We start from the raw sequence: 23,593 nt of genomic DNA on the forward strand, positions 1-23,593 counted from the left end.
GTGAAGTGGAAGGATAGACTAAGTTTAGGAGGTGGAGGCTGTAGTGAACCAAGATCACACCACTGCACTCTAGCCTGGACAACAGAGTGAGACCTGTCTTTAAAAAGAAAAAAAACCTATTTGGGCTGGACAGGATGGCTCACGCCTGTAATCCCAGCACTTTCGGAGGCCAAGGCAGGAGGATTGCTTCAGGCCAGGAGTTCAAGACCAGCCTGGGCAACATAGTGAGGCCTCATCTTTTTGCAACAGAGTCTCGCTCTGTTGCCCAGGCTGGAGTGCAGTGGCGCAATCTTGGCTCACTGCAACCTCTGCCTCCTGGGTTCAAACAATTCTCATGCCTCAGCCTCCTGAGTAGCTGGGATTATAGGCCCCTGCCACCAAGCCTGGCTAATTTTTTGTATTTTAATATAGACGGGGTTTCACCATGTTGCCCAGGCTGTTCTCAAACTCCTGAGTTCAGGCAATTCTCCTGCCTTGGCCTCCCAAAGTGCTAGGATTACAGGTGTGAGCCAACGTGTTCAGCTGGCCTCATCTTTTTTTTTTTTTTTTTTTTTAAAGCTGTTTGCATTTAACTTATTTATTTATTTATTTTTGAGACAGAGTGTCACTCTGTCGCCCAGGCTGCAGTATAGCGGCGCAGTCTCAGCTCACTGCAACATCTGCCTCCCAGATTCAAACAATTCTCCTGCCTCAGCCTCCTGAGTAGCCAGGACTACAGGCGCATGCCACCACGCCTGGCTAATTTTTTGTATTTTAGTAGAGATGGTGTTTCACCATGTTGCCCAGGCTGGTCTCAAACTCCTGAGCTCAGGCAATCCGCCCAGCTCAGCCTCCCAAAGTGCTAGAATTACAGGCCTGAGCCACCGCTGCCGGCCTTAACTTAATTTTTATGGCTGTATTTGCTATGTAACTTTTAATGCAGTTTACTTGCTTACATACATTGTATCAAATTACAATCCAATTTGGTAGTTTGTATAAAAACAATGTAATGAAAACTTTAAAAATCATTCAAAACTAGAATTTATCTAACAGAAGTAAAACAATACAATTAAAAATTATTTCGTGAAGTTTTAGACTTTTGCTTGATAATGACCAAAGCCCAAGTCACACAATCCACTGAGGATAAAACATAAATAACATTCATAATGCAGCCAGCAGGCATGCACAGGCCATCTCGTGCCATATCGAGATCCAGCGATCAATCAAGAGAAAGTTCCCCAGTCACGGCCGCCTGGTCACCATAATTTTGTAGCATAGATCCTGCATATATTTTGTCTGCCTTTGATGAAGTCACTGTCAGTCCTGCTCATGTAATAGTAAGATTTTGTTGGGTAAGGTTGAGCTTTGAAGGGCTACGCACCATTCTAATACCTAACTTTTTTCTTCCTTGCCGACAAACCTATTTGCCCTTTTGGATGTGATGCTGCCCCCATTGAGAGTGTATGCCTTTTAAGAAATTATTTATGCCAGATGTTTCAGAATCCTAATTTTTTGAATTTTAGAAAGTCATTATGGTACATATAACTTGTATAACACATCCAGTGAGGTCTGGGATAGAAACCTGTATGGTCAAATATTATGAATATTTCTGTAGCAAAAATATCCAGTTGTAGGCTGTTCGCAAACTCCTGGCCTCAAGCAAGCCTCCTGCCTCAGCCTCCTAAAGTGCTAGAATTATAGGTATGAGCCATCGTGCCTGGCCTTCAGAGCCCCTTTGATTTCAGAATTCCAGGTATGGAATTGTGGACCATGAATTAAGAGAAATATATAAGGAACAGGTTTGTGGAGAAGAAGATGCTTTTTTTTTTTCCCTCCATTTGAGGTACTTACAGACGTGATTGGAAGGAACCCATGTTCCCTCTAGGTCTTAGGTATAGATTGCAGAAGTCATCAGCATTTGTTTATTTATTTTTTGAGATGGAGTTTTTGCCCTCTTGCCCAGGCTGGAGTGCAATCTTGGCTCACTGCAACCTCTGCCTCCTGGGTTCAAGTGATTCTTCTGCCTCAGCCTCCCAAGTAGCTGGGATTAAAGGGGCCCGCCACTGCACCTGGGTAATTTTTGTATTTTTAGTGGAGACGAGGTCTCACCGTGTTGGCCAGGCTGCTCTTGAACCCCTGACCTCAAGTGATCCACCCGCCTCGGCCTCCCAAAGTGCTAGGATTACAGGTGTGAGCCACTGCATCTGAACAGTCATCAATATTTAAATCACCCAATAGGCTATAATTTTCTAGTGAGTCATGATTGGAATTGCCCACTTTGAGGTGAAGTAAAGGGGGAAATAGGCCCTTTTTTAAACCCCTGGTCATTGGTTCCTTAAGTGTAGCTTTTAAGAGAATGAAGACAGAATGGAAGGATAAAGATTAGGAGAAAGAACTGAGTGTTGGAAGGAAAAGGAAAAACCAACATTTAACAGAAAGCAAGAAAATAATGGTTTTTTCTTTATCCTAACTTCCTGAAAATTTTCCTTATAAGGAATTTAGGCCTTTCACTGCAGGAGGTGAGAAGAAAAAAGGAATACCATTGATTCAACTTTTAGGCCCTAGATACTTTCACATCACCTCATTAATCCTACAGGGTCCTATAAAGTTTATTGTGCCCATTTTATTTTATTTATTACTTTCTGAAGACTTGCACTATAAGAATTATCCCCGTTTTAGGCCGGGCGCGGTGGCTCAAGCCTGTAATCCCAGCACTTTGGGAGGCCGAGACGGGCGGATCACGAGGTCAGGAGATCGAGACCATCCTGGTTAATATGGTGAAACCCCGTCTCTACTAAAAAGTACAAAAAAAAAACTAGCCGGGCAAGGTGGCGGGCGCCTGTAGTCCCAGCTACTTGGGAGGCTGAGGCAGGAGAATGGCGTGAACCCGGGAGGCAGAGCTTGTAGTGAGCTGAGATCTGGCCACTGCACTCCAGCCTGGGCGATAGAGCGAAACTCCGTCTCAAAAAAAAAAAAAAAGAATTATCCCCGTTTTAGAGAGGCAGAAGCAAAACTCTAAGATGGTGGGTAATTTGCCCACAGTTACACAGTTGGGTTTGGAACTCAGTTCACCTGACTTCCAAATCAGTGCTCTTTTGACTACATCATGTTGGATCGAGTTGATAGAGTTTAAGGGTGAACACTGAATGTTTGTTCATGGCGTGTCTTCTGTGGGTGGAGAGGATTCTTTGTGTGGCCTTTCAGCCTGGCTTTTCTCTTCCATTTCACCCTGGGCCTTTCTCACATGAGGCCTTAGAAGATTGCCTCCTAAATCTAACTCCTCCCTCGTTTTTGATGAATACATACAGGTTAGAGAAATCCCTGTTTCCATTTTGTCAGAGGGGCTGTTGGAAAGACTCTTTCTTGTATTGTTGCTAAGAGCTAAAACGAAGAGCTAGTCAGAGGGATTTGTGTAATTCAGCTGACAGACAATGCAGAACCCTCTTTGTCTGAAGACTGGAGTTGGAGGTGGAGGGTACTGCAGAATAGAGGCCAGGTAGCCAGCAGTTTTGCTATTCGATCTCAGAAGCATTTTGCTGTGTGGACCTTTGTTTTTATGCCTCTTTAACCAAACTCGTCTTGTGCCCCAAACCCTTCAGAAATATTAACCATTTAGCCTTCAGAGACCACTTCAGAGCTTACCCACTCAGTAAAGAGAGTTCTCACTCCCATTCTCTGAACTCATTGTACAGTTACATTCATTATCTTTTGTATTCTTAGAGCTGTGAGACTAAACTAAGTTGTAAAGTTTCCTGAAGGTAGAAACCATTAGTACCTATTTGAGATAGTTTGGAGATAACCATTTGGTTATCCCCGACACGCACATACACACACACAATGCAAGTACTTAGAAGCTATTCAGTGTATATTTTTGTGCTGGCTTAAATGGAAATTAAGCTTTTTCATTTTCCTGCTTTAATTTGTTTTAATCCCTTATGGTACCTAGTGGTAGTGGCAGTGAAGTGTTCCTAGGAAGGTAAGAGCCACCTGATTCTATTTCAAAAGAGATAGTTGGAAAATTTCTTTTGGAGAAACTGTTTGGACTATAGTTATCCTAGTCTTCTCCTGTGTCTCACCTCCACCTCTTACTTCCCTTCCGTAGATCTGAGCCTTGTATTTACACATTTATATATACACTCAAGGGCCAAAGGACTGGTAAATCCCAAGAGAGAATTAGGATTAGCAAACTAGAAGAACTAGGAATATATTTATTTTTTTATATTTTATATGTATATATACACACACACATATATATATATATATATATTTTTACTTAGACCCTGAACTTTGAATACATAGTCATGTGTGCAGGAGATAGTTTTCCCCGGGTGGCCTTTAGCTAAACCACCTAGTTTATAAATTTAGCTTTGTTTCCTGGAGTGATTACTGTTCAGCCCAGTCCATTGAAGATTCTACTAGAATATGAGCAGCCTTATTATGGTCCCATTGTGGACTGGCCCAATTGTCCAGTAGAAGAGTAGCCTCTGCCATTGTCTTGGTGACTCGCAATTCTGACAGGCTTGCAAATAACACCCTGAGAGCCTCATGCTGCCAGATCTGTTTCAAACTGTTTTCTCGTTTGCAGCATTTCCTGTTCATGAAGCTCTGAGAGAAATTCAGGAATTCTGAAAAGTCATCTTCAAATCTAACCCTACTTTACCAGCATAGCATTTTATTGTTTGCAAAGTACTTGGGTATATATTCTCATTCAGTCTTCACTGTGACTCTGAGATAGTCTGGGTAAGGGTATGAAAATTAAGATACCCAAGTTGCACAGTTGTTAAGTAGTAAGACTAAGAATTAGATCTGTCTTTGTAGCCCTTTGCACCAGTACCACACGATTTCCAATATGCCTGTTGGTGGTCCATCCAGCACAGCTACCTTCTGTCAATACTAGATATTTCCCTCCCTCTCTCCCTCCCTCCTTTCCTTCCTTCCTTTTTCTTTTTTCTTTCTTTTTTTTTTTTTTTTCTGAAACAGGCTCTAGCTGTGTTGCCCAGGCTGGCTGGAGTGCAGTGTGAGATGTCAGCTTACTGCAACCTCTACCTTCCAGGCTCAAGCCATCTTCCCACTTCAGTCTCCCTAGTAGCTGGGAGACATGTACCACCATGCCTGGCTGATTTTTGTATTTTTTTAGTAGAGATGGGGTTTTGCCATGTTGCACAGGCTGGTCTTGAATTCCTGGGCTCAAGCAATCTGTTTGATTCAAATGGGGTTGTTTTTGTTTTTCCTTTGAGGTGACAGCCTTCAAATGACTACCTAACTACTTGCCAGTTCCTATAATTTCTGTTGCTCTGCATATTAGTGTTTGTATCATTTGATATTTGTAATTTTTGTTGTTGTTGTTGTTTTTTGAGATGGAGTCTCGCTGTCGCCCAGGCTGGAGTGCAGTAGCGCGATCTCGGCTTATTGCAGGCTCCGCCTCCCAGGTTCACGCCATTCTCCTACCTCAGCCTCCTGAGTAGCTGGGACTACAGGCGCCCGCCACCGCGCCCGGCTAATTTTTTGTATTTTTAGTAGAGACGGGGTTTCCCTGTGTTAGCCAGAATCTCCTGACCTCGTGATCCACCCACCTCGGCCTCCCGAAGTTCTGGGATTACAGACGTGAGCCACCACTCCCGGCTTTATTTTTAGTAGAGACGAGGTCTCACTATGTTTCCCAGGCTTATATTCCTTGTTCAGGGCAAGAACTGGATCATACCTCGTGTGACAGATTGAATCAAATGTGTGGTGGAATTGAAAAGCAGCATTGACACTCCTGGGAGCACACGCCTTCCAGGAAACAACAAAGGAGTCCTGTGGTTGGTATGCTGTCAAGTAAGGTATATGTAATGGTGGAAACACTGGCTCTCATCAGAAATACCTGGTTTAATCTCTCCCACTTATTAGCTGGGTTCTTCTGCAAGTTATGCCTCAGTTTACCTACCTCTAAAATGAGAGTTCTGTGTGAGTCTAAGCTAATAATCAAATCCTTACTAAATCAATTATCAATCAAATATGAATTTTGCCTGGGAATGCCTCCCTCTACAAATACTAGAGATTGACTTTGGGGTATTTGAAAGATATTTCAAATATAATATCTTGGTTTTTAGTCTGGATTTAGTAGATAAAGATTTTGTTTTTACCATGGCCAGTGATTTTGGAAAGCATTCTAGACTGAACTTGAGAAGACTGCTTCCCAGCTAGTAGAGAGGACACAAATGTGACTTTCTTGGCAAAGCATTGTGATCCTTGCCTGCCTTGGTGCCTAACAGAGGTCTTCTCCCAGCAGGTCATGGAAAATAAGTAACTTGACACAGGAAAGGAACTTGTATACTGCAAGCCAATTGGTTTGATAAGTTGATTTAATCACAAAAGTCATTAACATTGAAGGTATCTCAGGCCAGACACGGGGGCTCATGCCTGTAATCCCAGCATTTTGGGAGGCCGAGACTGGCAGATCACTTGAGGTCAGGAGTTCAAGACTGCCCTGGCCAACATGGTGAAACCTCGTCTCTACTAAAAATACAAAAATTAGCCAGATGTGGTGTCGCACGCCTGTAGTCCCAGCTTCAGGAGGCTGGGGTGGGAGAATCACTTGAACCCCAAGATTGCACCACTGCAGTCCTGCCTGGGCGACAGAGCAAGACTGTCTCAAAAAAAAAAAAAAAAAGCCGTGCTGCATCTTGAAGTCTACAGCTGGCTCGTACAGGCTGCGGCCTGCCTTTTCCGTAATCCCAGCATCTTTAGAGGCTCAGACGGGTGGATCACGAGGTCAGAGATCGAGACCATCCTGGCGGTCATCATTGTGTGAAACTCTGCCTCTACTAAAAATACAAAACTAGCTGGGCGGTGGTGGCGGGCTCTGTAGTCCCAGCTACTCAGGAGGCTGAGGCAGGAGAATGGCATGAACCTGGAGGCATGGAGCTTGCAGTGAGCTGAGATCCGCCACTGCACTCCAGCCCGGGCAACAGAGCCAGACTCCATCTCACAAAAAAAAAAAAAAAAAAAAAAAAAGAAAGGGCTCGTGTGGATCATTGATTTGTAAGAAAAAATAGGGGCCAGGCACGGTGGTTCACATCTGTAATCCCAGCGCTTTGGGAGACCAAGGCGGGTGGATCACCTGAGGTCAATAATTTGAGACCAGCCTGGCCAACATTGTGAAATCCCATCTCTACTAAAAATGCAAAAATTAGCCAGGCCTGGTGGTGGACATCTGTAATCCCAGCTACTCAGGAGGCTGAGTCAGGAGAATCGGGAGGTGAGGTTGCAGTGAGCCAAGATTACGCCATTGCACTCCAGCTGGGTGACAAGACCGAAACTTCGTCTCAAAAAAAAGAAAAGAAAAGAAGAAAAAAAAAAAACTTAGGGGTACATCTTCATGGCCTTGGAGTAGGCAATGATTTGTTAGATAAGACGCCGAAGGCTGGGCACGGTGGTTCACACCTATAATCCCAACACACCTGTAATCCCAACACTTTGGGAGGCCAAGGCAGGAAGATCACTTGAGCCCAAGAGTTCCAAGACCTACTGCGCCTGGCTGGGCGCGGTGGGTCAAGCCTGTAATCCCAGCACTTTGGGAGGCCGAGACGGGTGGATCACGAGGTCAGGAGATCGAGACCATCCTGGCTAACAGGGTGAAACCCCGTCTCTACTAAAAAATACAAAAAGCTAGCCGGGCGAGATGGCGGGCGCCTGTAGTCTCAGCTACTCGGGAGGCTGAGGCAGGAGAATGGCGTGAACCCGGGAGGCAGAGCTTGCAGTGAGCTGAGATCCCGCCACTGCACTCCAGCCTGGGCGACAGAGCGAGACTCCGTCTCAAAAAAAAAAAAAAAAGTTCCAAGACCAACCTGGGCAACAAAGTGAGACCCTGTCTCTACTTCTATTTTTTAAAGTAAAAAAAGATTTAACAAAGAAGTTGTGTGTGTATATATATGTATAGACTTAGTTAAAATTTAAAACTTTTGGCCAGGTGCAGTGGCCCACACCTATAATTCCAACACTTTGGGAGGACAAGTCAGGCAGATTGCTTGACCACTGCACCCCACCTCTTTTTCTTCTAATTTTCTGGCTCCCTGTCAGGGAATCCAACCTGGTCTCCTGTGTGACAGGTAGGGATACTATACAAATGAGGATATATTTTCACTTTCTTGATGGTGTCTTTTATTTACTTTTTACATATATATAGATTTTTTTTTTTAACTTTTTTGAGATGGGGTCTTGCTCTGTTGCCCAGGCTGTAGTGCAGTGGCGTGATCTCGGCTCACTGCAATCTCCACTTTCTAGGTTCAAGCAATTCTCCTGCCTCAGCTTCCCAAGTAGCTGGGATTACAGGCATGCACTACCACACCTAGCTAATATTTGTATTTTTAGTAGAGATGGTGTTTCACCACGTTGTCCAGGCTGGTCTTGGACTCCTGACCTCATGTGATCCGCCCACTTTGGCTTCCCAAAGTGGGGATTACAGGCATGAGCCACTGTGCCTGGCCCAGTGGTGTCTTTTAAAGCATTAAAGTGTTTCATTTTGTTTTGTTTGAGACAGTATCTCGCTCTGTTGCCCAGGCTAGAGTGCTGTAGCGTGATCACAGCTCACTGCAGCCTCAACTGCAAGGGCTCAGGCAATCCTCTTATCTCCCAGGTAGCTGGGACTACAGGCACATGCCCCCATGCCTGGCTTTTTGTATTTTTTATAAAGGTGGGGTTTTGCTGTCTTGCCCAGACTGGTCTCAAACTCCTGGGCTCAAGTGATCTGCCAGCCTCAACCTCCCAAAGTGGGAATACAGGCATGAGCCACCATGTCCAGTCAGTGCAGCCATTTTATTTTAAAAATATGGGGTCCCACTCTGTTGCCCAGGCTGGTCTCAAACTCCTGAGCTCCAGTGATCCACCTGCCTCAGCCTCCAAAAGTGTTGGGATTACAGACATGAGCCACGGTGCCTGGCCCCAAAGTATTTTTTAAAGTGGTTGCATGGCTGGGCGCAGAGTTTCACACCTGTAATCCCAGCACTCTGGGAGGCTGAGGCAGGTGGATCACTTGAGCCTAGGAATTTGAGACTAGCCTAGAAAACATGTTGAAACCTCATCTCTACAAAAAATATGAAAATTAGCCAGGTGTAGTGGTACACACCTGTAGTCCCAGCTACTTGGGAGGCTGAGGTGACAGGATTGCTTGAGTCTGAGAGGTTGAGGCAGCAGTGAGCCATGATTGTACCACTGCACTCCAGCCTGGGTGACAGAGCAAGACCTTGTCTCAAAATCATGGAGGTTAAAAGGCAGTAGGATAACAAAGTGCTGAACGAGGCCAGGCACAGTGGTTCATACCTGAAATCCAGCACTTTGGGAGGCCAAGGCCAGAGGATCACTTGAGCCAAGGAATTCATAACCAGCCTGGGCAACATCACAAGACCTAGTCTCTACAAAAAAAAAAATTTACTTGGATGTGGTGGCATGGGCCTGTGGTCCCAGCTATGTGAGAGGCTGAGGTAGGAAGATTGCCTCACGAGATCGAGGCTGCGGGGAGTTGATTGTGCTACTACATTCCAGCCTGTATGACAGAGCAAAAACCTGTCTCAAAAACAAAACAAAAAAGCAAAGTGCTGAAAGAAAAACCGTCAAGCAAGAATTCTATATCTGGCCAGGCGGCATGGGCATGGTGGCTCACCCCTGTAATCCCAGCACTTTGGAGGTCGACGCAGGCAGATCACTTGAGATCAGGAGTTTGAGACCAGCCTGGCCAACATGGTGAAACCCCATCTCTACTAAAAATACAAAAATTAGCCAGGTGCAGTGGCAGGTGCCTGTAATCCCAGCTACTGGGGAGGCTGAAACAAGAGAATTGCTTGAGGCTGGGCATGGTGGCTCATGCCTGTAATCCCAGCACTTTGGGAGGCCGAAGTGGGTAGATCACCTGGGGCCTGGAGTTCAAGACCAGCCTGGCCAACATGGTGAAACCTCTTCTCTACTAAAAATACAAAAATTATTTTTTTGTATTAAAAAAAATGGGTGGTGAGCCCCTGTAGTCCCAGCTACTGGGGAGGCCAAGGCGGGAGAATCACTTGAACCCAGGAGGCAGAGGTTGCAGGGAGCTGAGATCGCGCCATTGCACTCCAGCCTTGGCGACAGTGCAACGCTTCATCTCAACAACAACAACAAAAAAACTATATCTAACAAAACTGTCCTTCTAAAATGAGGGAGAAATTAAGATGTTTCTAGATGAACAAAAACTTAGGGGGCTCGTTAACCACTAAACCTGCAGCGACTTACGCCTATGATCTTAGCACTTTAGGAGGCTGAGGCAGGAAGATCACTTGAGTCCAAGAGTGGGCAACATAACAAAACCCCGTCTCTACTCAGAATACAAAAATTAGCCAGATGTGGTGGTGCGTGCCTATAATCCTAGCTACCTGGGAGGCTGAGGCAGGAGAATTGCTAGAACCCGGGAGGCAAGGGCTGCAGTGAGCTGAGACCATGCCACTGCACTCAAGCCTGGGCAACAGAGCAAGACTCTGTCTCAAAAAAAAAAAGTGCTATAAAAAGAATGTACTGATACATGTTAAAACATGGACGAACCTCAAAATTATTACACTAAGTGAAAGAAGCCAGTCAAAAAAGACCACATATTGTATGGTTCTATTTAAATGAAATGTCCAGAGCAGGCAAATCTGTAAGAAACAGAAAGTACCTTAGTGATTGTTTACAGCTTAGGTGGGTGAGCATTGGCGGTGACAGTTAAAGAGTTAACGGGGTTTCTTTTTTTTTAATTTAATTTATTATTGTTTTGCTTTTTTTTTTTTCCTTTGAGATGGAGTCTTGCTCTATTGCCCAGGCTGGAGTGCAGTGGCACAGTCTCAGCTCACCGCAACCTCCGCTTTCCAGGTTCAAGCGATTCTCCTGCCTCAGGCTTCTGAGTAACTGGGACTACAGGCACGCGCGACCACTCCTGGCTTATTTATTTATTTATTTTATTTATAGACAGAATTTTGCTCTTGTTACCCAGGCTGGAGTGCAATGGCGCAATCTCAGCTCACTGCAACCTCTGCCTCGCGGGTTCAAGTGATTCTCCTGCTTCAGCCTCTGAAGTAGCGGGATTACAGGCATGCGCCACCACACCTGGCTAATTTTGTATTTTTAGTAGAGATGGGGTTTCTCCATGTTGGTCAGGCTGGTCTCGAACTCCTGACCTCAGGTGATCTGCCCCCCCCTCAGCCTCCCAAAGTGTTGGGATTACATGTGTGAGCTACCATGCCCAGCCAATTTATTTTTAGTAGAGATGGGGTTTTGGCATGTTGGCCAGGCTGATCTCAAACTCCTGACCTCAAGTGATCCACCCACTTCAGCCTCCCAAATTGCTAGAATTACAGGTGTGAGCCACCGTGCCTGGCCATTTGTGTTTTTTTTAGAGGCAGGGTCTAATTATGTTGTCCAGACTGGTCTCGAACTCCTGGGCTCAAGTGATCCTCCCACCTTGGCCTCTCAAAGTGCTAGGATTACAAGTGTGAACCACTGCACCTGGCTTCTTCCCCCATTTTCTATATAAATTTGTATATTCCTAGTCCAGATTCTTGTTTTATTTTTATTTCGTTGAATTTATTGTAAACTAATTCAGATTCTCTAGAAAACTGAAGTTTAAAATGTTAGATGGAACATTTGAGGGCATGCTGTGTACTTTGCTATAGACTCAAAGATAAGTAAAAGAATTCTTGTTCTCAAAGATTTAATAATCTAGAAGTGAGGTGATGAGGGTGTAAACTAAAATTTATTGGAGGTGGTCAGTAGGAACCAATTTGGAATAACAGATAAAAATCAGTTTACTGAATTGGGGAGAATGTTCATGGCTGACTCCAAGACCAGGTGAATGGTGATGGCGTTAACTGTGAAATAGGGAAGAGAGGCCAGGCACAGTGGCTTACGCCTGTAATCCCAGCACTTTGGGAGGCTGAGGCGGGTGGATCACTTGAGGTCAGGAGTTTGAGACCAGCCTGGCCAAAATGGTGAAACCCCATCTCTACTAAAAAATACAAAAATTAGCTGGGCATGGTGGTGTGCACCTATAATCCTGGCTATTCGGGAGGCTGAGGCAGGAGAATTGCTTGAACCTAGGAGGCAGAGGTTGCAGTGAGCTGAGATGGTGCCACTGCACTCCAGCCAGGGCAACATAGCAAGACTCTGTCTCAGAAAAAAAAAAAAAAGAAGGTCCTTATTATAGGATACATACTAAAGTAATTGGGTGAAGTGCCAAGTGATAACATTTACAACTTTCAAATCCACTAAGATTCAATTTTTAACTGTTAAAATATAGCTATATTATCATATATACATCTGAGAATAATATGATGTTGTTAAAAATCATTGAATCTTAGTGGATAATTTATAGATTTTATTGTACTATATCAAACTTTCAGTGTTTAAGCAGTTTGTGATGGAAACAGAAAAAATAGTTTGGCTCTTCATGAGAACTGAGAAATGGGGCAGTAGCTGAGGGACAATGAATGAAAAAATACACTCACAAGTGTCTGACTGGTTCTCAGTATGAGCAATCACAGGTGGTGAGATTCCTAGAGCTGTTCCTACAGTGTGTTTTTAGCTTGCAAAGTTACAACACTACCCAAATTTTGCCATCAACTTTATATTAATTTACAGTAAATAACTAATAGGTAGACCAGTTAAAAGACAGCAAAATTTAAGCCAGTCTGTTTGTTTTCTTATGGCATCTTTGATAAGAAACTGGGCCAGGTAAGATTTGGAAGAACATCTGTGAAATCTTTGGATTTAGTATTGCGTCTATCACTTGTGTATTGTGTGTTATCTTCTCACCTATCACATCCCAGCATCATGGCTGGCTTTACCTGCTTTGGGAGAATTTTGATTTAATTAATCCTGATGTTGTAGGTGTTAGTCCATACATGTGCTTCAGGTTTGTGGTTGCTTGGATCTGTGGTCTAGGGTGAGAACTCATTGTATTAGGAAAACTTGTACTGTGAAGGTGAGTTCCTATAAAAATCTGGTATGGTGGTAGAGGGGAGGCTCTTAAGCAAGAGGGAGCAAATGCAGAGTCCTCTTTGAGTTTAGATGCATCTTTAGTAATGGTTTTCAATTGCTCCTGTTCATATGCACTAATTAGAAAATTGACTGCTGGTAACTCTCAAGTTAAAGTGATGATGAGTAAATAGATCAAGATGGGTAAAAGCTAGTCTAAGGTCAGGAGCCAAATTGAATACAATTTTACCTTTGCAGGGGGATGGAAAGTAGTTAGGTTAGATGAAAAGAGGAGAATTTCTAGTGAAGGAGTGGCCAGCTTAAAAAAAGTGATTTCAGCCTGGGAGAAGGTAGGTTTCTTACATTCTTGAAGGAAGAGGCCAAATGTTGGGAGATAATAATTTGTTTTTATCTTTTTAAAATCTCTTTTCCCAGTACCACTAAGTAGCCTTTAATGCGTTATGGTGAGTTGTAAAGCTTACTAACTGTAGCATGTGCCCAACAGTCAATCAGCCTGAGTTTAAAATGTTTATGAATCTCAAAATGTTAAACATACCAGTGATTAAGTGGAGCACTATGGCAATCTTGCTACTCACTAATGTGTGACCTGAGTGAGCCTCAGTTTTTTCATTTATCCACTAGGGCTTTTTTTTTTTTTTTTTTTTTTTTTTTTTGAGACGGAATCTCACACCATCACCCAGGCTGGAGTACAATGGCGCGATCTTGGCTCACTGCAACCTCTGCCTCCCAGGTTCAAGCAATTCTTCTGTCTCAGCCTCCCAAATGGCTGGGATTACAGGCACCCACCATCATGCCTGGCTAATTTTTATATTTTTGTAGAGACAGGGTTTCACCACATTGACCAGGCTGGTCTTGAACTCCTGACCTTAGATGATCCACCCGCCTCAGCCTCCCAAAGTGTTGGGGTTACAGGCATGAGCCACTGTGCCCGGCCTATTAAGTGAAACTTAACCTTTCTTATTACAGGTGTGTCCTTGTGTCTCATGAAAGAAGTTTACTTTGATGTCGCTTTTGCCTAGGTCTAAAGACAAGGCTTTAGTTAACTTGAATTTGGTATCAGACACTGGCAGGAGCCGGTGCCGCCTTTAGATTAATTTGGTCCTATATTAGTTTGCGAGGGTCACTATAACAAAGAACCATAGATTTGGTGGTTTAAACAACAGAAATGTTTTCTCACAGTTCTGGAGGCTAGAAGTCTGAGATCAAGTTGTCTGAAGAGGTCAGGTGTGGTGGCTCATGCCTATAATCCCAGCACTTTGGGAGGCCAAGGCAGGAGGATCACGGAGTTTGAGACCAGCCTGGTCAACATGGTTGAGACCCTGTCTCTACTAAAAATGCAAAAAATTAGCCAGGCATGCTGACCCACGCCTGTAATCCCAGCTACTCAGGAGGCCGAGGCAGGAGGATCGCTCGAACCCCAGAGACGGAGGTTGCAGGGATCTGAGACTGTGCCCCTGCATTCCAGCCTGGGTGACAGAGCAAAACCCTGTCTCAAAAAAAAAAAAGTTGTCAGAAGGGTTGGTTTATTTTCAGCCCTTTGTTGGCTTCTATATAGCTGTCTTCATGTTCACATGCTGTTCTCTGGTTTTAAGGATACCAGTTATTGGATTAGGGCATACCCCAATAACCTTATTTACCTTAATTACCTCTTTAAGGACTCTATCTTCAAATATAGACACATTTTGAGGTATTGGGTTTAGGACTTCCTAATATTAATTAGGAACAGACATGATTCAGCCATTTTAGGGCCCCTACCTAATTTGTATTATCATTGCTAGCTCTTTGGTTTTAAAAGCTTAGAAAGTGCATGACAACATTAGACTTTTATTCCCTAGAAATGAAACGTATGACTTCAGAGACCTATTCACTTTGAGAGAGTTCCTTGACTAAGAAAACCCAAAGACAGTCTAGGACAGTCAGATGCTAGAAAAGGTTTATTTGTATTATGAATTTTAAAAAATTCATCCACAGCAAGTAAGGGAGTACATAATGGAAAAAGCCATTGGCCTGCTGGATCCCTGAGATTCCAGATGTGCTTTTGCAGATGTTCCTCTTTCCAATCTAACCTCCCTTGTCTGCTTCCCCAGTGAAGTCATAAGCAAATATTTGTGATAGTTTCTTGTCACCATGGTGACTAAAGAAGCTCAGCATGGCTCTCCTCCCAGGTTCACTGTCAGCTGTGCTTGAAGGAGAGGCTAGTGTCCAGGACAGCCCAGGCTCAGTCATGAAAAGCCATGTGTCAGGTAATAGGGGACAGCAGTTCATAGTGCTGCCTTCAGAAATCTGTTCTCTACTCTGTTAGTCTCACAGGGATAATCAGGGGCCTCAAAGGGAGTACAGAGGCGCAGACACAGCTCACTTGCAGCCTCAACCTCCTAGGCTCAAGTAATCCTCCTGCCTCAGCCTCCCAAGTAGCTAGGACCACAGGTGCATGCCACCATGTCCAGCTAATTTTGGTATTTTTTTGTAGAGATTGTGGTTTCACCATATTGCTCAGGCTGTTTTTGAACTCCTGGGCTCAAGCAATCTGCCCACTTTGGCCTCCTGAAGTGCTGGCAGTACAGACTTGAGCCCAGGCTACAATGCCAATTTAAAAACAAATTATTCCAGCTTGGGCAACAGGGAGAAACCCCATCTCTACTAAAAATACAAATATTAGCCGGGCATGGTGGTGAGTGCCTGTAGTCCCAGCTACTCAGGAGGCTGAGGCAGGAGACTGGCATGAACCCGGAAGGCGGAGGTTGCAGTGAGCCGAGATCGCACCACTGCACTCCAGCCTGGGCGACAGAGCGAGACTCCGTCTCAAAAAAAAAAAAAATTATTAGTGGTAAAATATATGTAACAAAATTTTCAATTTAAGTGTACAATTCAGTGGCATTAATTACAGTTACAGTGTTATGTGACCATCATCACCATTATCTATTTCCAAACATTTTACTATCCCTAACAGAAATTCTGTACCCACTAAGCAGTAACTCCCTATTTTCCTCTCCTCTCAGCACCTGGTAACCTCTAATCTTCTTTCTGTCTTTGAGTTTGACTCTAGGTACCTCATGTAAGTGGAATAATTTTCCTTTTGTGTCTTGCTTATTTCACTTAGCATATTAATTTCAAAGTTCAATCATGTTGTAGCGTGTGTTAGACCTTCATTCCTTTTTATGACTGAATGATATTCCATGGTATCCATATGCAGTAGTCCTTGCCTTATCCACAGGGGATATGTTCCAAGACCCCCAGTGGATACCTGTAACGACAGATGGTACCAAATCCTATATACTATGTTATTTCCTATACATACATACCTATGATGAAGTTTAATTTATAAATTAGGCACAATAAGAGATTGAGAACAACAATAAAATAGAACACTTAATATGCCAGCATCATCACTTTTGCACTTTGGGGCCATTATTAGGTAAAATAAGGATTACTTGAACACAAACACTGCAATATCGGCTACTAACTGGCAGTGTATACAGTGTGAATACACTGGACAAAGGGATGATTCATGTACCAGGTGGAATAGAGCGGGTTGACGTGAGATTTCATCATGCTACTTGGAATAGTATGAAATTTAAAACTTATGAATTGTTTTTATCTGGAAATTTCCGTTTAATATTTTCAGACCACTGTTGTCCATGGGTAACTGACACTCTGCAAAGCAAAACTGTGAATAAGGGAGGAATAGTATAAAAGTAGAATTGCTGGATTATATAGTAATTCTGTTTAATTTTTTTAGGAACTACTATTCTGTTTTCCACAGTGGCTGTACCATTTTCGACTCTTATCAGCAATCCACGAGGTTCTAGATGCTAGCCAACGGGTGCTTTTATTATTCTTATTCCATCCTAGTAGGTGTGGAGTAGTATCTCATTGTGGGTTTTAAAAGTCTTTTTATTTTTTTGAGACGGAGTCTGGCTCTGTTGCCCAGGGTGGAACGCAGTGGTGCAATCTCGGCTCACTGTAACCTCCACCTTCCAGGTACAAGCAGTTCTCCTGCGTCAGCCTCCCGAGTAGCTATGATTACAGGGTTGTGCCACCATGCCCAGCTAATTTTGTATTTTTAGTAGAGATGGGATTTCTCCATGTTGGCCAGGCTGGAGGGTCCCCCACCCTTAGATAATCTCCCCACCTCGGCCTCCCAAAGTGCTGGGATTACAGGCGTAAGCCACCACACCCAAATTAAAACTTTTTTTTTTTTCTTGTGACGGAGTCTCACACTGTTGCCCAAGCTGGAGTGCAGTGGCACAATCTTGGCTCACTGCAAGCTCCGCCTCCCAGGTTCATGGCATTCTCCTGCCTCAGCCTCCCGTGTTGCTGAGACTACAGGCACCCGTCACCACGCCCGGCTAATTTTGTTGTTGTATTTTTAGTAGAGGCAGGGTTTCACCGTGTTAGCCAGGATGGTCTCAATCTCCTGACCTCATGATCCGCCCACCTCAGCCTCCTGAAGTGCTGGAATTACAGACGTGAGCCACCGCGCCCGGCCAAAACTTTTTTATATACTTTTTTTCAGTCAACTTTCACAGGTTGAATCATCGTGGGTTTGATTTGTATTTCTTTTTTTTCTTTCTTTCTTTTTTTTTTTTTTTGGAGCTAGAGTCTTGCTCTGTTTCCCAAGCTGGAGTGAAGCAGCACGATGTCGGCTCACTGCAACCTCTGCCTCCTAGTTCAAGTGATTCTCCTGCCTCAGCTTCCTGAGTAGCTGGAATTACAGTCACCTGCCACCATGCCTGGCTAATTTTTGTATTTTTAGTAGAGACAGGGTTTCACCATGTTGGCCAGTCTGGCCTCAAGTTATCTGCCCGCCTCGGCCTCCCAAAGTGTTGGGATTATAGATATGAGCCGCCCCGCTTCATCTGGCTAATATTTCATTGTATAGAATGTATAAAATATTTCATTCTCTATACAATGAAATATTTCTTCCTCCACTGAATGGACATAATATCCTTGTTGAAAATCAGTTGGGTAGCCATAGATGTAAGTGTTTATTTCTGGACTCTCAATTCTATTCCATATATCCATATGCTTATCCTTATGCCAGTACCACACCGTTTTAATTACTGTACCTTTGTAGTAAGTTATGAAATCAGGACGTATGAGTCTTTCAACATTTTAAAGAATGTCTTCCTTAATTTCCATATATTTGTGAATTTTCCAGTTTTCCTTCTGTCACTAATTTCTGGCTTCATTCCATGTAGTCAGAGATATTTATTTTATATGACTTCAGTCTTCCAAAATTTATTGACGCTTTTAGTGGGCTAACATATGGCCTATACTGAAGAATCTGTACTTGAGAAGAATGTGTATTCTGCTGTTATTGGGTGGAATGCTTTGTATATCTCTCTTAGGTCTACTGTATAATTTTGTTCAAGTCCTCTGTTACTCATTGATCTTCTGTCTAGGTGTTCTGTTCATTATTGAACATGGCTTATTAAAAGTCTCCAAATATCTGTAGACCACGGTTGATGGGGACAAAAAAGTCTCCAAATATTTTTCTGCACTTCTGTCAGAACTTGCTTCATGTTTGGGGACTTTTGTTTATTGCATATGTTTTATAATAGTTTGATGAATTGACCATATGATGTCCTTTCTTTTTGGTAACAGTTTATGACTTAAAGTTTGTTTTGTCAGATATTCATATGGCTATTCCAGCTCTCTTTATTCCCTTCTCATTTCCTTTTGTGTATATTTTTAATTTTTATTTTGTGTGCATGTAGTTTTTTAGATATTTCCTTGTGAAAACCATGGGGATTACACTTAATATTCTAACTTTGTAACACTCTAGTTTGAATCAATACCAGCTGAATTCTGTAGCATACAGAACTGCTCATGTACAGCATTGTTCCTCCTTTATGCTGTTATCATCACAAATTGTATCTTTAAACATTGTGTGGCCAATAATGTAGATTTGTAATTATTTTATGCATTTGTCTTTTTAATCATGTAGGAAATGAAAGTTACAAACCAATGTATAGTAATACTGGCTTTTATATCTGCCCATATAGTTACTTTGAGATGGAGTCTCATTTGCTGCCCAGGCTGGAGGCAGTGGCCGGATCTCAGTCACTGCTCCACTTCCGGTTCACGCCATTCTCCTGTCTCAGCCTCCCGAAGTTGACCATGGGCGCCTCATCAAATCGCTAGTTTTTTTTTGTATTTTAGTAGAGACGGGCTCTCACCTTAGCTAGGATGGTCCCGACCTCTGATCTTTCGCGGATCCTTCCGTCTCCGCCTCCCAAAGTGCTTTGATTTTTATATTTGAGCCATCACAGCTCGCTATAGTTACTTTTATCAGAGATCTTTATTTCTTCATCTGGCTTCAAGTTACTGTGTCCTTTCATTTCAACCTGAAGGGCTCCCATTAGCATTTCTTTCTTTCTTTCTTTCTTTTTTTTTTTTTTTTGAGACAGAGTCTTGCTTTGTTGCCCAGGCTGGAGTGCAGTGGTACAATCACGGCTCACTGCAGCCTGAACCTCCCAGGCTCTAGCAATCCACCTCAGCCTCCCAAGTAGCTGGGACTACAGGTGTATACCACCACGCTCGGCTTATTTTTATATTTTTTTGTAGAGATGGGGTTTCACCACGTTGCCCAGGCTGGTCTCAAACTCGGCTCAAGTGATCCTCCTGCCTCAGCCTCCCAAAGTGCTGAGATTACAGGCCCAACCAGCATTTCTTGCAGAGCAGGTCTAGTGGTAACAAAGCCCCTCAGCTTTTGTTTATGGTGAAATGTCATAATTCTCACTCATTTTTGAAGGACAGTTTTGTCAGATATAGAATTCTTGCTTGACGGTTTTTCTTTCAGCACTTTGCTTTTTGTTTTGTTTTGTTTTGTTTTTGAGACAGGGTTTCGCTGTGTCACAGGCTGGAGTGACAGCGCAATCACGAGTAACTGCAGCATCAACCTCCTGTGCTCAGGCAATCCTCCTGACTTAGAGGTTTCCCAGGTAGCTGGGACCATAGGTGCATGCCACCATGCCCAACTAAATTTTAAAAAATTATTTGTAGAGACAGGGTCTTGCTCTGTTGCCCAGGCTGGTCTTGAACTCCTGGGCTCAAGTAATCGTCTGGCCTTGTCCTCCCAAAGTGCTGGGATTACAGGCATGAACTACTGAACCCAGCCTCTTTTTGGCACTTTCTTATTCTACTGCCTTCTGACTTTCGTAATTTCTTTTCTTTTTCTTGTCTTTTTTTTTTTTCTTTTTCTTTTTTTTTTTTTTTTTTTTTTGAGACAGGGTCTTGCTCTGTCGCCCAGGCTGGAGTCTAGTGGTGCAACCACGGCTTACTGCAGCTTCAACCTCCTGGGCTCTGGTGATCCTTCCACCTCGTCCTCTCGAGTAGCTGGGATTACAGACATACACCACCATGCCCAGCTAATTTTTGTACTTTTTGTAGAGACGGGGTTTTGCCATGTTGCCCAGGCTGTTCTTGAACTCTTGATCTCGAACGCAAGCCATTCGCCTGCCTTGACCTCCCCGAGTGCTAGGATTACAGGCCTGAGCCACTGTTCCCAGCCTGACTTTCATAATTTCTAATGAGAAATCATCTGTTGATCTTATTGGGCATCCTTTGTATGTGATAAGTCGCTTCTTTCTTGCTGCTTTCAGGATTCTGTCTTTGGCTTTCAACAGTTTGATTATGTGTCTCAATGTGGACATCTTCTTTTTCTTTCTTGAGACAGAATCTCACTCTGTCACCCAGGCTGGAGTGCAGTGGCATGATCTGGGCTCAGTGCAGTCTTGCCTCCCGGGTTCAAGTGATTCTCCTGTCTTAGCCCCCCGACTTGCTGCGGTTACAGGCGTGTTCCACCATGCCTGGATAATATTTGCTTTTTTAGTAGGTGCCACCATGCCTGGCTAATTTTCTTTTTTCTTTTTTTTTTTTTTTTAGTATGGACACAGGGTTTCTCCCTGTTGGTCAGGCTGATCTCGAACTCCTGACCTCATTTGATCCACCTGCCTTGGTATCCCAAATGTGGGTATCTTCTTTAGAGTTCATTGAGCTCCTTCATTTGTAGATTCATGTGTTTTATTTAATTTGGTAAGTTTTTGACCATATTTTTTCAAATATTCTACCTCTTTATCTTCTGCTTTTAGGACTCCCATAATATGTATATTGGTCTCTTTTTTTTTTTTTTTTTTTAGAAGGAGTCTTGCTCTGTCGCCCAGGCTGGAGTGCGATCTCAGCTCACTGCAACCTCCACCTCCCGGGTTCAAGCGATTCTCCTCACCTCCTGAGTAGCTGGGATTATAGATGCGCGCCACCACGCCTGGGTATTCTTTTTGTATTTTTAGTAGAGATGGGGTTTTACCATATTGATCAGGCTGGTCTCAAACGTCTGACCTCGTGATCCACCTGCCTCAGCCTCCCAAAGTACTGGGATTACAGGAGTGAGCCACTGCGCTTAGCCCCCCTACTTTTTTTTTCAATAGAGACGAGATCTTGCTATGTTTCCTAGGCTGATCTCACACTGTGGGCTCAAGCTGTCTTCCTGCCTCAGCCTCCAGAATTGCTGGGATTGCAGTCACGAGCCACCATGCTGGCCATATTGGTCCTTTTAATGGTGTTCCATGGGTCCACTCGATTCTTTTCATTTTTCTTCATTCTTTATTCTTTCTGCTCCTCAGATTGGATAATTTTAATTGATCTGTCTCCAAGTTTGCTTTTTTTTTTCTACCTGCTCATATCTGCTGTTGAACCCCTCTAGTGAATTTTTTATTTCAGTAACTGTACTTTTGAGCTCTAGAACATTTGTTTGGTTCCTTTTTATCATTTCTTTTTGTTGATATTCTCATTCATATATTGTGTTTCAGATTTCCTTCAGTTCATTGTCCGTGTTTTTCTTTAACTCTTTGAGCATATTTAGGACCGTTGTTTTAGAATCTGTCTAGTAAGTCCAGTCTCTGGGCTTCCTCAGGGATGGTTTCCTATTTTTATAAAATTATTTAAAATAGAAACAGGGTCTCCCTGTGTGACCCAGGATGGTCTCTAACTCCTGGCCTCAGGCAGTCCTATCATCTTGGCCTCCCAAAGTGTTGAGATTATAGGCTTGAGCTACCACACGCAGCTAGAAATGGTTTCTACTTTATTCCGTGAATGGGCCATGCTTCCCTGTTTTTTTGTGTGTCCATGGGCCTTGTTATTTTTTAAAGACAAGTTTTAAATGGCAAAAAAGTTATTTTATGTTTATCTGCCATATCTAGTGTTTTTCATTTTGTGGAGATCCGAGTTTCCATCTGGTATCCTTTTCCTTCTACTTTGAAGAATTTTAGCATTTCTTCAGTGCAGGTCAGCTAGAGAAGAAGTCTCTCAGCTTTTGTTTATCTGAAAAAGTCTTTATTAATAATATTTTTAAGTTAGCTCATGACCTGCTGAATTGCTTTCATTTCAAAAAGTATCTTTGTTGGATATAAAATTCTAGTTTACCAGGTTTTGTTTTGTTTTTTCCGGAACATTAAAAATGTTTTGTTGTTTTCTGAGTTAGGTTTCTGACAAGAAGCTAGGCCATTCTTATCTTTGGTCTTCTATACGTAATCAGTCTTTATCTGGCTGCTTTTAAGATTTTTAATCTTGCTTAAGGATTAGTATAACTTTTAGGGTTAATGGGATTAGATCTGGAAAATTTTTAGTTTTTTTTTTTTTTTTTTTTAGACGGGGTCTCACTCTATTGCCCAGGCTGTAGTGCAGTGGCATGATCTTGGCTCACTATAACCTCTGCCTCCCAGGTTCAAGTGATTCTCCTTCCTCAGCCTCCTCAGTAGCTGGGATTACAGGCACCAGCTACCATGCCTGGCTAATTTTTATATTTTTAGTAGAGACAGGCTTTCACCATGTTGGCTAGGCTGGTCTGGAATTCCTGGCCTCAACTGATCGTCTGCCTTGGCCTCCCAAAGTGTTGGGATTACAGGCGTGAGCCACCATACCCTGCCAGTTTTAAGTCTTTGCTTGTAAATGCTTTTCTGTCCCTCTCTCAATTTTTTTTTTGCTATGAATCCAGTTACTAATATATTAGAGCACTTGATGCCATCCTACTACCTACTGAAGTGTCATTTCTGGATCTCACTTTTGACTGATTTTTCTCCTATGGGTGACAATTTTTCTGCTTCTTGGCATGTATAGTACTTTTTGTTGTTTGTTTGTTTGTTTGGAGACAGTCTCCCTCTGTCACCAGGCTGGAGTGCAGTGGCACGATCTCTGCTCACTGCAGCTTCCACCTCCCTGGTTCAAGCGATTCTCCTGCCTCAGCCTCCCGAGTAGCTGGGACTACAGGTACGTGCCACCACGCTCAGCTAATTTTTATATTTTTAGTAGAGATGAGGTTTCACCATGTTGGCCAGGATGGTCTCAATCTCTTGACCTCGTGATCCACCGACCTCACCCTCCCAATGTGCTGGGATTACAGCCGTGAGCCACCACACCCCAGCTGTTTTTGTTTTTTTAGAGACAGGGTCTCACTCTGTTGCCCAGGCTGGAGTACAGTGGTGAAGTCCTAGCTCACTGCAGCCTTGAACTCCTCGTTTCTTCAAGCTCTCCTCCCACCTCAGCCTTCCAAAGTGCTGGAATTTATAGGCATGGGCCACCATGCCTGACTCTGGCCCATAATTTTTAACTGGATTCCAAGCATTGTGAATTTTATGTT

General features: G+C 43.3%; 1 protein-coding gene and 1 long non-coding RNA gene across 9 annotated transcripts in view; one reads left to right on the forward strand and one right to left on the reverse strand.

Moving 5' to 3' along the window:
• Nucleotides 1-23,593, forward strand: part of KPNA6 (karyopherin subunit alpha 6) — a 66,959-nt gene that overhangs the window by 17,825 nt on the left and 25,541 nt on the right. The window contains exon 1 of one of the 8 annotated variants that reach the window (XM_031666572.1): nt 5,574-5,784. The exons of 2 other annotated variants lie outside the window; for them this stretch is intronic. Coding sequence is in view for 2 of the 6 variants with exons in the window: in XM_003891499.5 (XP_003891548.1) it covers nt 15,104-15,197 (94 nt within the window). In the remaining 4 variants the exon portion in view is untranslated. Of the gene's footprint in view, nt 1-5,573; nt 5,785-14,404; nt 15,198-15,821; nt 16,810-20,850; nt 20,995-21,106; nt 21,228-23,204; nt 23,224-23,593 lie in introns of those variants that run through there. 5 more of the 8 variants (XM_003891499.5, XM_009203802.4, XM_009203811.4 and 2 more) reach the window with 5 other exon arrangements.
• LOC116274980 lies at nt 1,845-17,225 on the reverse strand. Its single transcript, XR_004183869.1, has 3 exons — nt 17,204-17,225; nt 8,891-8,895; nt 1,845-1,955 (listed from the first exon to the last, which is right to left on the reverse strand). It is a non-coding gene; the product is annotated as an uncharacterized LOC116274980 (long non-coding RNA).

The sequence above is a fragment of the Papio anubis genome, chromosome 1 (assembly GCF_008728515.1).
Source record: "Papio anubis isolate 15944 chromosome 1, Panubis1.0, whole genome shotgun sequence".
In the NCBI taxonomy this organism is placed as follows: domain Eukaryota; kingdom Metazoa; phylum Chordata; class Mammalia; order Primates; family Cercopithecidae; genus Papio; species Papio anubis.